Genomic DNA, 13,803 nt, shown 5'->3' with positions numbered 1-13,803 from the left:
TTCCTTTATTCCCGGTTGATGAGATATGTCATGTTTGTCATAAGGCATATTTAGACTCATGTGGGAAGCACACGGTGCATTGTTAAGAGCTACCGGGGTTCAAGTACCGACACGATCTGGTTAGGGATGTGCTCTTTGGCATATTCAGGCGGGCCGGAATTTCCATTAAGAAATAAGCACATGTGAATTTCCTGATTGACTCGTCGGAGGGAAGATCATCTCTTCGACCGACTGACATTTTGGTGTTTAGATGGATAGGAGGAAATCATGCGTGTGTGGATTTAACAGGGGTTTTCCCTCTGGTGGGCTTAGGGAGTAGTGGTTTCACAATCGGTCAAGCTGCTTTAAAAGCTGTTTCAGGCAAGGTGACTAAACATGAGAAGACGTGTCTTGACAACCAACATGTATTTATTCCTTTTGCTTTTGATAATTTTGGTTTCCTGATGGCTGAAGCTGTGGAGTTATTACCCGAGTTCAACGGGTTATGCATAGTAACGTTATGATTCCAAGATCAACGAATTTGGTTTTACAATTCAAAAGAGGATAGTGTCGCAGTTTGTTACCCGTTTGCGTTATGTTTTTATGTAATCACCGCCTTTTGTTGATTTTAATTAATAACTTAATGCCATATGTTGAGAATACGTGGTTGGTGAGTTGAAGCGTGCGGTTGTCAACAGATGGCAGTCTTGTTTAAGACCCTAGTCCCCAAATCACTCACACATCTCACTCCCTCTTTAGCTCGCTTTCGGATTCAATCCATGGCTACGTCAGACCTCAAGAAAATTCAGATCCAACGAGACGACATCGTAAGTTCTTCCATCTATATTAATATTACTTTACTTATACTTATACTCCCCCCCTTCGAATTTCATTAAAATGATTATTAATACCATGTCAGTTCAATTAAAACGATAACCTAACCGAAAACCAAACTAGGGTTCTTTTGTGTACACTCTGTTAACCGAACTGAAGTATTCATATTTTTTATGATATGAATTGTTTGTTGCAGACATTTGATGCATATGTGGTTGGCAAAGACGATGCACCTGGAATTGTGGTTATTCAGGAGTGGTGGGGAGTTGATTTCGAGATCAAGAACCATGCCATCAAAATCTCCCAGCTTCAACCGGGCTACAAAGCACTTATTCCTGAGTAATCAATCTACTAACTTTATAATAATGAGGGGTGTTAAGCTGGTCGTGTTTGTAGGTTGGCGGATCCAACCTGAAACGAACAGAACACAAAAGGAACCCGGAAGCTTTACATGAACTGCATATTCACGGGTTGACCTGAACACAACCGAATTACTAAAAAGTTTTTTTAATTTTATTCTTTTTGCATATTGATAGTTTTTATTTACAACCTTACAACAAAAAATACAAATTTATATAAAGCAATAACATTTTGTTTATAAAATGTTATATGAATTTCCTTTATAGTTTTTAAATTTTGACGTAAAATACGCAACCAATTTAGTTTATTGCTTAAAAACCAGTGTCGAAGCTTGGACTAAGACATCGGGGGGCCGGACTCAAAACGTATACATAAATTCACAAACGATGGGGGGTCGGACTCAAATTTTCGGCCGAAAACGCCTAAATTTACACTACGCATAAAAAATTTCGGGCGAAAACGGGTAAATTTACACTGTTGCGTGAAAAAACCGGGGGGGGGGGGGGCACCCCCGGCCCTAACTAAGCTGCGCCAGTAAAAAAACATTTTAAAAAAAATAAATGGGTTAAGCGGGTCAACCTGTGAACCTGACGGGTTGACCCAAACCCTACCCGTAACCCGTTTAGTTAATCTGAAACTGAATCGAATCTGTTTATACCAAACCCAAACCTGAGAATTTCGTGTTAGGTTCATTCGTATTGTGTCAGAAATTTACACCGCTATTTAATACGTGCTAATTTAGCCATATCTTATTTATAAACATCCTTTCATGATTTCAGTTTGTACCGAGGGAAGGTTGGCCTCGATGTTGCTGAAGCACAACATTTAATGGACGGTCTTGACTGGCCTGGTGCGGTTAAGGATATCCAGGCTTCGGTTAACTGGCTCAAGGCCAATGGCTCACAGAAGGTGAATATCGTTTATTCTAAACTTGAGGTGTTTGGTTAATATTGTTAATTTGATGCTAATGTGTTGATATAGGTTGGTGTGACTGGATATTGCATGGGTGGTGCCCTTACAATTGCAAGTTCTGTTTTAGTCCCCGGGATTGATGTGGGTGTAGCCTTTTATGGTGTTCCTCCTCCCGAGCTTGCAGACCCCGCCAACACTAAAGTACCTATACAAGCTCATTTTGGTGAACTTGACAATTTTGTTGGATTTTCAGACATTAAGGTATGAACATGTTAGTAGATAGTAGGGGTGTAAATGAACCAAGCCACTTGTGAGCTACTCGAATCGAGCCGAGCTTAAGAGGTCTCAAGCCTTAAAATAAGCTTGTTTAATAAACAAGGCGAGGCCGAGTTTCCTTTATCGAGCTTGAGCCTAAACGAGGCTATTGATTGTATAATTTTTATCTAATATTTTTAATTATATATTTCTGTAATAGTTATTATCATATATAAAATTATGATAAATATAACTGAATAATATATATTATGTTATATATGAAAGTATTAGAAGCAGGATCAATTTCATGCATACCCTTACAAACTTGAAAACGTTTCATACATACCAAATCAAAACTATATATATCATATATACCCAACCTTTAACTAATTTTTACTTAATGACCTTTCTACCATTATATTTGTTTAAACGAGAAGTCACAAGTAAATAAAATTGAAAATTAGTGATTACATAGAAATAGAGAAGTCAAACGGGCAACAATAAGCAAGTGAACCAAATCGTTGCTCTCCCTTTTTGTCCTCTTGATGGTAGATAATCGAAGAATCGAATATATATGTTCGAATCAGATAGTCAAGCATGGACATATAAGAAATTTTGAAGTTTTGGAAAAATAAGGGTAAAATGGTCATTTATTAAAAAAATTTATGAGTTGGGTATATTTGATACTTTAACTGCTTTGTAAAGACATATAAGATATTTTTAGCTTTGCATGGATATATAAGATATTTTTCAAATTTGTAGGGGTACATATGAAATAGCCCCTTAAAAATAAACATGTATAAAAAGTATTTTAAAAATGCATATAAATTAACAAATAACAAACGAGCCAAGCTCAAGCTTGAAAAACTACTCACGAGCCGAGCCCGAGCTTAAGAAACCAAACTTGAAGCTCTCATAAGTTAAACGAGCCGAGCATAATGTGGCGCGCATGATTAATCTAATAGCTGATTTAAGTTTTGGGTTTATATTGTTAGGCTGCTAAAGCTCTAGAGGAAAAACTGAAGGCATCAGGGAAGCCATATGAGGTACATGTGTACCCTGGAGTGGCACACGCGTTTATGAATACGTCTCCTGAAGGTATCGAGAGAAGAAAGGGTATGGGAATGACTGATGACAACGAAGCTGCTGCTGAGCTGGCGTTGTCTCGTTTCCAGTCCTGGATGAGTCGTTATTTGTCAGCTTGAAAGTTGAATGAAATATGAGGCGTGTAGCTATCAAACTGTTACAGCAATAAAGTGATACAGAACCTGAAATGGTCAAGGTTTGGTGTTAAAATGAAGTTTACTGTTTATGGTCAAATTGGTTAGTATCTAATTCATGACACTTTTGATTTTGGTTCTTGTTTTATACTTCTAATGCCTAATGCCGAAGGTTTTTTGGTGGGTGCTTTAGAGGCTCGGTTTATTTGAGCCAAACTGAATTTGACTTCGGTTTTTGAATTTCCGAATCAAGTTAGCAACCTATTCGAATTCAGAATTTGAAATTCTGATTGAGTTCAAATTTGTGATTTTCAGTTGGAACCGATTCAAGTATCCTAATTCAATATCCAGACTAATAATCAATTATCCTAAGATTTAATCAAATTTCTAAACCTGATGTCCAATTAATCTTTTCGTCACCTGTTATGAAGTATGAACCAGTTGTCAAATATGGATGTGCCCCTATAAATATATTGGATGCCATAAATGGTTTATTAGTTTTATAAGAGGGTGTATTTTTTATGTTCCATATATTTGAAGTTTGTAGTAGTTTTAAAAATAAAATTAAAACAAGTTGTTTTTCATTTATCTGAATTCGAATCCAATTTGAATCTAGCTTTAAATATCAGAATTTGAATTATCCGATTATAATATTCAAAATTTGATTCGTTTAACACACCTATCTCACAACACTTATGACGTGTTTGAATATACGTTATAAACTTATTATATGGTTATTGTGATCATGAAATCATGAAGATTAATATTTTGGATAAACACTTTCCGATTTCAAATAATCGGTCTTACGGTTGAAGGGTGCTCCTCTCAATAACCCTAAGTTTTCACCAAGTTTATTATTTCATAAAAAAGTTTAAGCACGAGTAAAATTAAAGTTAGAAAAGATTATAAAATATTGAAAACACATAATTCTTGTTTGCAATATCAAATTCATAGATTAATGATACAAGAATTCATTGAGTGTCCCGTAGTGATCCTCGTTTTCACGTTCCTCCACTGTAGGCCCAAAGTTATATCACCTCCATTTTGACCATCTAGTCACCTCACACATGTTATGTCACAAACCCAACAAATCTTCACCTCGAAAGAGCTTTTCAGTTCACACCAAACTTCAATGGTAAAGATTTTTTTTAAAAAAACACTAGCAAAATGTAAGGAAAAAGACTCATATCACCTCCAATTCATATCCTTAGGAATGATGGATGCTTAGGCAAAAGATCCTAAGAGCATCATCACTAATGAGAGGTGCAAGATGCGTCCGGGCCCATGTTAGCGTGGGGGCCTCAGGAGGTGTTTGGCCTAGCTTTTATTTTTTGGCTTATGCTTATATTTTAAAAATAAAATGGCATAAGACGTCCTATACGTTTGACCTGATTTTCATTAGACGTCCTTTAATGAAAGAAATAGCAAAAGACATAACTCATGTTTCAAATTTGTTTCATGTTATATCATTTGTCACCAACCCAGTTAATTTTTCTCGTTAAATCTATACATGTACAAAGCACATAAGGCTAGTATAGTAATTTTACACATCTATACTATATAATAAATAAAAGTTTTTCAATGCAACATGGCATCACATAAGATGATTCTTACAAAATTTTTCCACATCTCTTTCTTATTAAATGCATTTATCTTTCTTATTAATAGTTTTATATTCAACTTTTTCTCTTTTTAATATATTATTTTCTCTTTTTAATAATTATTTTTTATTTAAAAAACTTAATACCAACATAAATATATTATTTAGTTTTATATAAATATAGTATATTAGTTATTAATATTAAGCTTTTATAAGTAACATTTTTTCACATTGATTTAGATAAAATAATTAATTTCAAATTTCAACGAAGAAAATTTTTCACTTTATGTTTGTTTTGAAATGAAGATAGTTAAGGCCGATCACTATAGATGATAGATTTGTTTTTAAGACAACCTGGTTTAACGCATTATAGGTTATGTGTTTCATTATCTAAAGTTGAAAGTAAAAAAAAAAAGTGAAACTACTAATTTTGTTATGGAGGTTAAATTGCAAATTTTGTATACAAAAAAATTCAGAGATTTACGAATTTTCAACAACTTTTTATTTCCGTATTATGTAATGTGTAATTTATTTAACCATATATTATATCTTTTGAACATATTTTTTGTATTTTACATTGTTTTATTATTTAAATAAATTTATTTATTATAACATGTGTTCTACACGGTTTCTTAATGCCATATGTCATCACACATGAATGATCCTTACAAAAATTTCTCACCTCTTTCTCATATTAAATATATATTTATTTTTTTTATTAATAGTTTTATATTTTATTCTTTTTTCTTTTTTTCTTTTTAATCTATTATTTTCTCTTTTTAATAATTATTTTCTGGTTTAAAAAATTTAACACAAACATAAATATATTATTTTGTTTTATACAAATATAATATTAGTTATTAATATTAAGCTTTTATAAGAACGAATTTTTACGTTAATTTGGATTAAATAATTAATTTTAAATTTCAAAGATGGAAATTTTCACTTTATGTTTGTTTTGAAATAGTGATTAATAAAAGTTAAGACCAATCGCTTTAGATAGTTTGTTTTTAAACAACCTGTTTTAACAGATGGTCAGTTATATGTATTCCGTTACCTAGAGTTAAAACAAAAAACAAAGTGAAACTACTAATTTTAATATGATGGATAAATTTACAAATATTATATACTAAGAAACATTTAAATGTTTACAAAATTTTCAACCTTTTGTTTTCATATTGTGTGTTGTGTAATTTATTCTATTATATATTATATATTTATTATATATGTAACATATTTTTTATATTTCATATTGTATTATTATTTAAATAAATTTATTTATTTTAACCCATGTTCTACACGGGTACCTAACCTAGTTATCTAATAAATAAAACAAAAAGAACAAAGAACTTTTAATAATTAAACTAAAAAAAATAAAATATACATTTTCTTTCTTCTCTCTCTCTCTCTTCCCGTCTCTCTCCTCACTCCCTCTCTGTTCTCTTCCCGTCCCTCTCACTCAACCACCACCGCCTCCACCTAAACTTCGGCCGTCACCGTCTCCTCCCTAACCTTCGACCGTCCCCAACCACTTCTGCACCGACCATCGAAACCACCATCCGAAACCACCGCTGCACCCACCATCTCTACCAAATAACCACCAGTGGCCGCAGTAGCAACAGGTGATTAATTTCATCTATCAACCAATTAATTTCTCTCCGATCAACCGCCTCAACCACTTTATCTTTTTCATTAAATCCCTAGGAATTATCATCAATTTCGCTTCAAAATTAATGCTCCATACTATAGGGCTTTTGTTCGTAATACAAATCCGAGTAGATTTCTGTTTTACTTGCCTTGAATTGGTGTCCGATCGATACCGCCGCCGAAGTGCGTGCAACAGTTTTTTTCCGACGGGTTCATCAACTTAGGGCTGATGTCGATAGTTCGGCGGTGGTTGTGGTAGTTGCGGTGGTGGTTTGGTGGCTGCATCAACCTCAATTATCTAACGGTGGTGGTTTGGTGGGTGTTAGGTTGGTTGAAGGTGGTGGTGATTAATGGCAGAGGAAGAAAGAAAGAAGAGATGGGGGATAGAGAGTATATGGGATTATATTTATTGAAAAATAAAAGTATTTTATTTAAAGGTTAAATGTTTAGTCTAATTACACAAACAGTCCTTAAATGGGTAAAATGACCATACTACCCTTATGTGCAAGGCACATGACCATATTTAACAAGAAAAATTAACTGTGTTAGTGACAAAGGACGTAACGTGAAACAAATTTGAAACATGAGTTATGCCTTTTGCTATTTCTTTCATTAAAAGACGTCTAATTGAAATCAGGTCAAACTTAAAAGACGTCTTTTGCCATTTTATCTATTTTAAAATAGCTTATAGCTTGTTTTCTATATTTGATAAGCTCTTTTTAAGTGTTTGGATTAGCTTATATTCTATAGGTTGATAATGAGTTGTTAAATCCACCATTCTTTAGTTTGTTAGAGTAATAAGTTGCTTCAATAATTATTAATCCATCACCATTTGAGAGCAAATGAGTAACTTACATCCTTACACAAATAAGCTTCTTTAAATAAGCTAAAAAATCATCTTCAAATTAGCTTATATAAGCTTATAAGCATAAATTTAAAAAGCTAAACCAAACACCAAGTTAAACTTATTTTGTAAAAAAAAAAAGCTAAAAATGCTATCAGCCTTGTTAAAAAAGCCAGGCCAAACACCCCCTCAGTTCGTTCATGTAGAGTGGACTGGAACCCAGATGAAGCCCATTTTGTTTTTCTATTTATTTTATGTTCTTTTTTTGTTTTAAGTTTGTCTACTACGTTTATGATTTATACCATCTACATAATAAACTTATAGACCATATTTACTGTGTTTACTTAAAAAAATTTTTTTGACGGTCAATGAATTAAATGAGCTACTTACTTTAAATTATTTTAAATATGGTATTTGGGTAGAATAATAAAAATATGTTATATTTTAACTTCAAATGTTAATTTTTATATATTTTAATAATACATTGATTTATTAATTAAAGTAAGTTGGTGATTAAAACATAAATGTAAAAGCTAGTTATGATGTGCAAATAAAAGAATGCTTGAAAACATATACGTGCCACTAAGAGTATTTTTCAACTTTTCTACAGTAAAATCAAAAGACCGAACCCAACTCAAATTTGGCCAAACCAAACAACTTTCAAAACCAAATAAATTATGAATTTTAACCAGACTAGTGTTTTATTGGTTCAGTCCGGATTTTGTGTTCTCTGGGTTTCTCAGTTCAGTAGTGGCCAAAATACCCAATTTTGTTTTGGTTTAAAACCAAACCAAAAACTCGATATTTAATTCGTAATCATCTTAAACCGTCTCGGTTCATAATCCTTTCGATTCAATCAATTCTAAACCAACATCAAACACCCCTATGTTTCTCATTATTGTTTAACAAATGAATAATTGAATCCTTAACAGGGCCAAGTTTAAAGCCATTCATGAACAGTCCAAAAACTTGCGTGCACATAAACAAATAACACAAAAGTTGCGTGCACTAAAGTGCAAAAGTTGCAGTTACTCGTGAGCCAGTCATCACTAAAAGGCGGTGCTAACTTGATTCCACGTATCACGTATTCCTCTCGTCTCGTTCTTCCACGCCACCTTCGTCACTCATATCATCGGTAGTGAAGAAACGTGGATCTACTCACTGGTAGCAGATCTACTTTCCTCGGGTGTGATTATACTATTTCACCGATGGTTCTTCTGGATCAGTGTTCTTCCACCTACAAAATGAACAGCGCCGTTACTTACCCCTCAGAAAGGGACAGAGGGGTCCTCTTTGGGGTAACCCTCCGGCGTGAGAATCAGTATATTTGTGGAGAAGATAATAATGTGTGTAGGAGAATCTCAAGAGTATTGCTGAATAGCTGAATACCCTTTGATTGTGAGACTGTCTGTTTGTCTGTAACTGATTGTGAGTGAAAGTAATTCAATATGATTGAATGTGTTATCACTGCTTGTAACTGTCAATGATTGAGTATGAATGTGTCATCAAAGTGGAGTTGATGCTGTATTTTATAGTGCTAAGGTTACCACCGGTTGGGCTCAACCTCGATGGCTTCCTCCAATCGCACTGCGCCACGTGTCCCTTTCTCGTTGGTTGTAATCACGTGGTAACACATGTGTCATGCTGAGTTGTCGACCTTTCATTTGGCAGCTATCAACATCAGCATATTCTTTCTCCTTAAAAAGATGCCTTCTGGAAGGTTGTCTGACTGTGCACAATCAAGGTTGCCCTATCCTGATTTGGATAAGGACGAGGTTGATTATGCGCACGTGTGATATGCGCCCATCCTGAGGATGCGCGAGGTCTTCTCTTTATTCTCACGCGCAGATATTTCATGCGCAGATGTGATATGCACGAGCATGTGATATGCGCCGCGCGCTGATGCGCTGCGCGCATATGTGATTGCGCGAGCATATGTGTGGCCTGGGCAGATGCGATATACACGGGCATGTGATATGCGCCGCGCGCTGATGCGCCGCGCGCCGTATGTGATGCGCGAGCATATGTGTGCCTGGGCATATGATGCCTGAGCATGTTTTGTATGCGCCATGCGCATAGGTTTTGGCTTTGTGCCTTCATAATGTCTTTATCTTGTGGGTTGACCCGCCTTGCTCGGTGTTGAGGCGGGTACATACCTCTTCAAGCCCCCCCAGTCTAATGTGTGTCTTATTTCGCGCTGAGCGCGGTAAGACGGATATTAGACTTACTGATTTGGTCTTTAAAGGGGTTTTGTCGTTTTATTGGTTGTTTCCATCGTTGCGCGAAGTTCTATCCATTTGGTTGAAAACGAAGGGTTGAAAACGAAGGGTCGAACACGTGGTTAGTTGGTGGTGACGTGCGCCGTAAACATGTCAGACGTTTCGTGTGCTCGAGGTGCTACAGTTGCCTTTCACGTTCCCCTCACACAGCTGTCTTGGAACACGTGTCGCGCTCGCATTGGTTAGCACCTGCGAGTGGGGGCGCGTCTCTGCTCCGTGGCAGGTCCGTTACGTTTTTATGTCCCCTCAACAGTGTTAGGGACACGTGCCGCGCCCTCGTTGGCTTACACCTGCGAGTTGGGGGGCGCGTGAAATCCCATCAGTTACCACTTTTCTCTCTCCTGGGCCTATAAAAGCAGGCCCTTAGGAAATTTTTATCTTCATCTTCATTGTTTCAAATTTTCTATTTTCTGCCTTTCATATTCTGAATTGAGTATATTCATCTTTTCGATTTTTCGATTATCTGCTGGTGCAGTTGTATGTCTGATAGTTCAGACTCGTCTAGCCCCTCAATCACCTCTGTTGCCTCTCGAAGACGCCGTGTGAAGTCTGTGGTGATGTCGACATTGAAGCAAAAGGGGAAAGGGAAGAGGGTTGTTGAGACCACATCGGAGGAAGTAGGGAGGACCAAGGCCACCAAAAGGTGGAATGAAATCCTCTGCAAATTGAAGCAGGCCGATCTCGACAACCTCATCGCCTCTCAGGGCTTTTCCCACCCTGTTTGGCTGCATGTTGCCTAGGTCCGGGCTAACGGCGGCGGACCCGCCTGCCGGCTATATATCCCTATATAGCCACTTTTTTCACCCACTGCAACCTTCGTCTCCCGATGACAAGGTTTGTGGGTGCACTGCTGAAGTTCTATGGGATTCATATATCCCAAGTCCATCCGTTTGGACTCGTGCGCGTGACTCACTTTGAGTTCATGTGCAAATCCCAGCGCGAGGAACCCACTCCTCGGCGCTTTCAATATTTTTACAAGCCCAAGATCCAGGACAATTGGATCTCTTTCATTCCTCGCAGTCAGAAGGTGAAGTGCTCCACTGTTTCATTCAAGAGCCTTCATGACTGGTCTGAGAGGTTCTTTTACAAAAGGGCTGGTGTGATCCCAATCCGTATTGACCATGCGCTCTATCTCTTCTGCGCCTGCGGTATGAGGGTGTCCTCAAGAACCCAACTGGCGCCTGGGTTAAGAAACTGACCGCCGAACCATCCCCCGCGAAGAAAATTTGCGAGGAGGCGCTGGTTGGGGTCGGCATGAGTAAGCTTTGGGCCGACAGCGCGCTTGAGGCCCGTTATCCAAGTCGACGGGTTGTGTAAGTTTATTTCATTGCTTTATTTATTTTTTCTGCGCGAACATAATTCTTTTGCTGATATCACTTGACTTGTTTTTGCGCAGTCACCAAGGGATTATGTCCTTGCCGCTTATGATGAACAAGTGGAGGGTGGCTCCGTCGCGCTTGGCGCTGGGGAAGTTGGTTTCCCAGATCGCTTCGATGACATGTTCATCCCAGTGGATCTGGAATTTGACTTTGACAGTGACGCGCCTGGTAAGCCTTCACACTTATGCTCATTCCTTTAGAGTACCCAAGTTTATTAACAGTTCTGTTGGTTGTTTTTGTAGATGCGCTTGAAAACTACGAGCTAGAGCTCGCGGAAGAGGAGGAGGAGGAAGAGGAGGCGCCCCTACTAAAGCGCAAAGCTAAGGGGAAATCTGGCGCAGGGGCCAGTAAGAAACAGAAGAAAGATGACACCCCTGTCGCTCATCCCCATGCTCAAACGAAGGGACCTAAGGAAACCCAGGTGTTTACCACAAAGGTTTCTTTAGCTTCTCTGCCTGTGAGAGTAGGCAGACCTCCTGTCCACTTGATGGTATGGTGGCGTCGCCTCCTCTTCGCGCGGATGAAGAGAGAAGCAGTGCCGCGCCTGCAACAGGTATACTTTATTTATCTTCATCTGGCTGAATTGTTATTAAACCTTTCCTCCTTTGAATGTTTGCAGAACCGGCGACGGCAGCAGATGAGCCACAGGCGCCACAAGGTGCTGAGGCTGCGCCGGGGGCTGCTTCGGAGTCCCCTGTTCTACCCTCTGAAAAGGGTAGAATGAATTTTATGGCGATGTTCGCCGCGCGAACAGAATTGCGCCAAGGTATGTTTTTGCACACTTGTCTTCTTTATTTTTCTTTTGGATTCAGTCATAAACCATTTTTCCGTGTTGATTTGTTCATAGGAGTTGTAGCTGGCGTACAAGTTGCTGGCGAAACTCCTGGCGCCGTTGGCGGCGCGCCGTGGTTCTGGTCCTGCTCCTGCTAGTGCTGATTCTCCCCTTATTGGGGTTACAAAAGAGCAGGAAGCCGTATTGCGCGCCGAACTGGCGCCGTCGAGACCTCCCTCGCCTCCTCCTACGCGCAGCCCTCTCCGCGAGGCTGGTTTGGAGCCCCCAGGTCGCAGGAGAAGAGGCCTATTCAAGAAGATGAGGAGGATGAGGGGGCTCAAGCTGAGGACTCCTTGGGAGACCGCGCCAGCCCTGCGATGCCACAAGTCTTCGCAGCGCATACTTCTGGTGGGGCTGGCGCTGACTTTTCTGCTTCATCCCCGCAGGTATGTTTTAATTTGTTGCTCCGCTGCGCGTACCTCCATATAAGTATGTTTTATGACTTAGAACATTTCTTGTGTTTTGTAGGAAGGTGACCACGTTTATCGCCCGAGATGGAATATTAATGAAGAAAGTTCCTTCCAATCCATGGGCGTAAGCGAGGACTTCTGGGCTCATGCCGTGCCTCCTACTGAAAGGAGGTATCAGGAGGAGCGCACTCGCGCTGACTTGCTCAACGATCACATTTTCGCTGGGTCAGCTTTCTTTGCTGCCTCCCAAGAGCTTCATCGCGATTATATTAAAGTACGCGATGCTCTTGTGGCAGCCCAGCAAGAGGCTAAGGTGGCTGCCTGGAACCTTTCTGATGCTCGCGCACGAGCTGAGAAACTCCAGGCGGAGCTCAGCGAAAATAGAGCAAGTGCCAACACCGCCTATATTAAGCGCGGGCATGAGCTCCAAGCTGCGCGGGAGAAGCAGCAGTTGGCGGAGGCCGAAGTTGCCAAGTACGCGCGTAGAGTGCGTGTCTTGGAACAGCAGGCTGAGGCGCGTGACCAAGCTATCGTCCAGAGTATCACTGAAAAATCATCACTGGAGAGCGAGGTTGCGCGCCTGAAGAGGGAGTTGGCGGCCGCGCAGGCCGATAGAGATGAGGCCTTGGCGACGGCGGCGTCCAGCCAGGAAGCACTTGGTGCTGCGCAGGCGGAGAAAGAAAAAATCTTGGCGGGCAGCAGCGTCTGATAAGGAGGAGCTACAAAAGACTAAGGAAACTGTTGAGTTATTAAACTCCCAGGTTCCTGTCCTCGAGACGTCTGTTGCTGGCCTCGCGCAGGATCGCCAATGGCTGGTGTCACAGGGCATAACTCGCTGCGCTTTGGCGATGAAATATTCCGCCGAGTTTCAGGCCCTTGTGATGGACTGCAATGCCGCCGCGCGCTTGGTGGGCCGAGCTGAAGGGTTTACGGATGGGTATGACTATGGCATGTTGAAGAAGAACCCATCCGAGTACCCTTACAAGAGCGACGCGGCCTGCGCGGACATGGCCGCGGTGGGGGAAAAGTACATGAATACTCCCATACCCATCCTTATGCAGGTACCTTGACCTTAATGAGTTTTACTTGACTAATTTTTCCAAGTGTTTTGTACTCAATACTCTTCTAATGATTTTGCAGATTGCTGCGCTTGCTGACCAGCCCGACCTCGGCGCGCTAAAGAAGTTGCTCGATGAATGCGAGAGGGCTGGTGGCGATGATGGTGGCGCGGGGGATGTTGCCCCTGCCAGCG

The 13,803-nt window shown here is 39.7% G+C and overlaps 1 protein-coding gene across 1 annotated transcript; it reads left to right on the top strand.

The window, feature by feature from the left end:
* Positions 1–677: 677 nt before the first annotated feature.
* LOC143559659 (uncharacterized) lies at positions 678–3,612 on the top strand. Its single transcript, XM_077048165.1, has 5 exons — positions 678–806; positions 1,010–1,152; positions 1,953–2,082; positions 2,155–2,346; positions 3,336–3,612. Exons 1-5 carry the CDS (start codon positions 678–680, stop codon positions 3,543–3,545), a joined length of 804 nt encoding a protein of 267 aa, XP_076904280.1. The 3' UTR covers positions 3,546–3,612.
* The last annotated feature ends 10,191 nt before the right edge of the window (positions 3,613–13,803 follow it).

This window comes from Bidens hawaiensis, unplaced genomic scaffold (genome assembly GCF_021521415.1).
Source record: "Bidens hawaiensis isolate Kalapana, Puna unplaced genomic scaffold, B.hawaiensis_p1.1 tig00019962_1, whole genome shotgun sequence".
NCBI classification, from domain to species: domain Eukaryota; kingdom Viridiplantae; phylum Streptophyta; class Magnoliopsida; order Asterales; family Asteraceae; genus Bidens; species Bidens hawaiensis.
The sequence above is the reverse complement of the archived record's forward strand: the minus strand, read 5'-3'. Positions and strand labels throughout refer to the sequence as shown.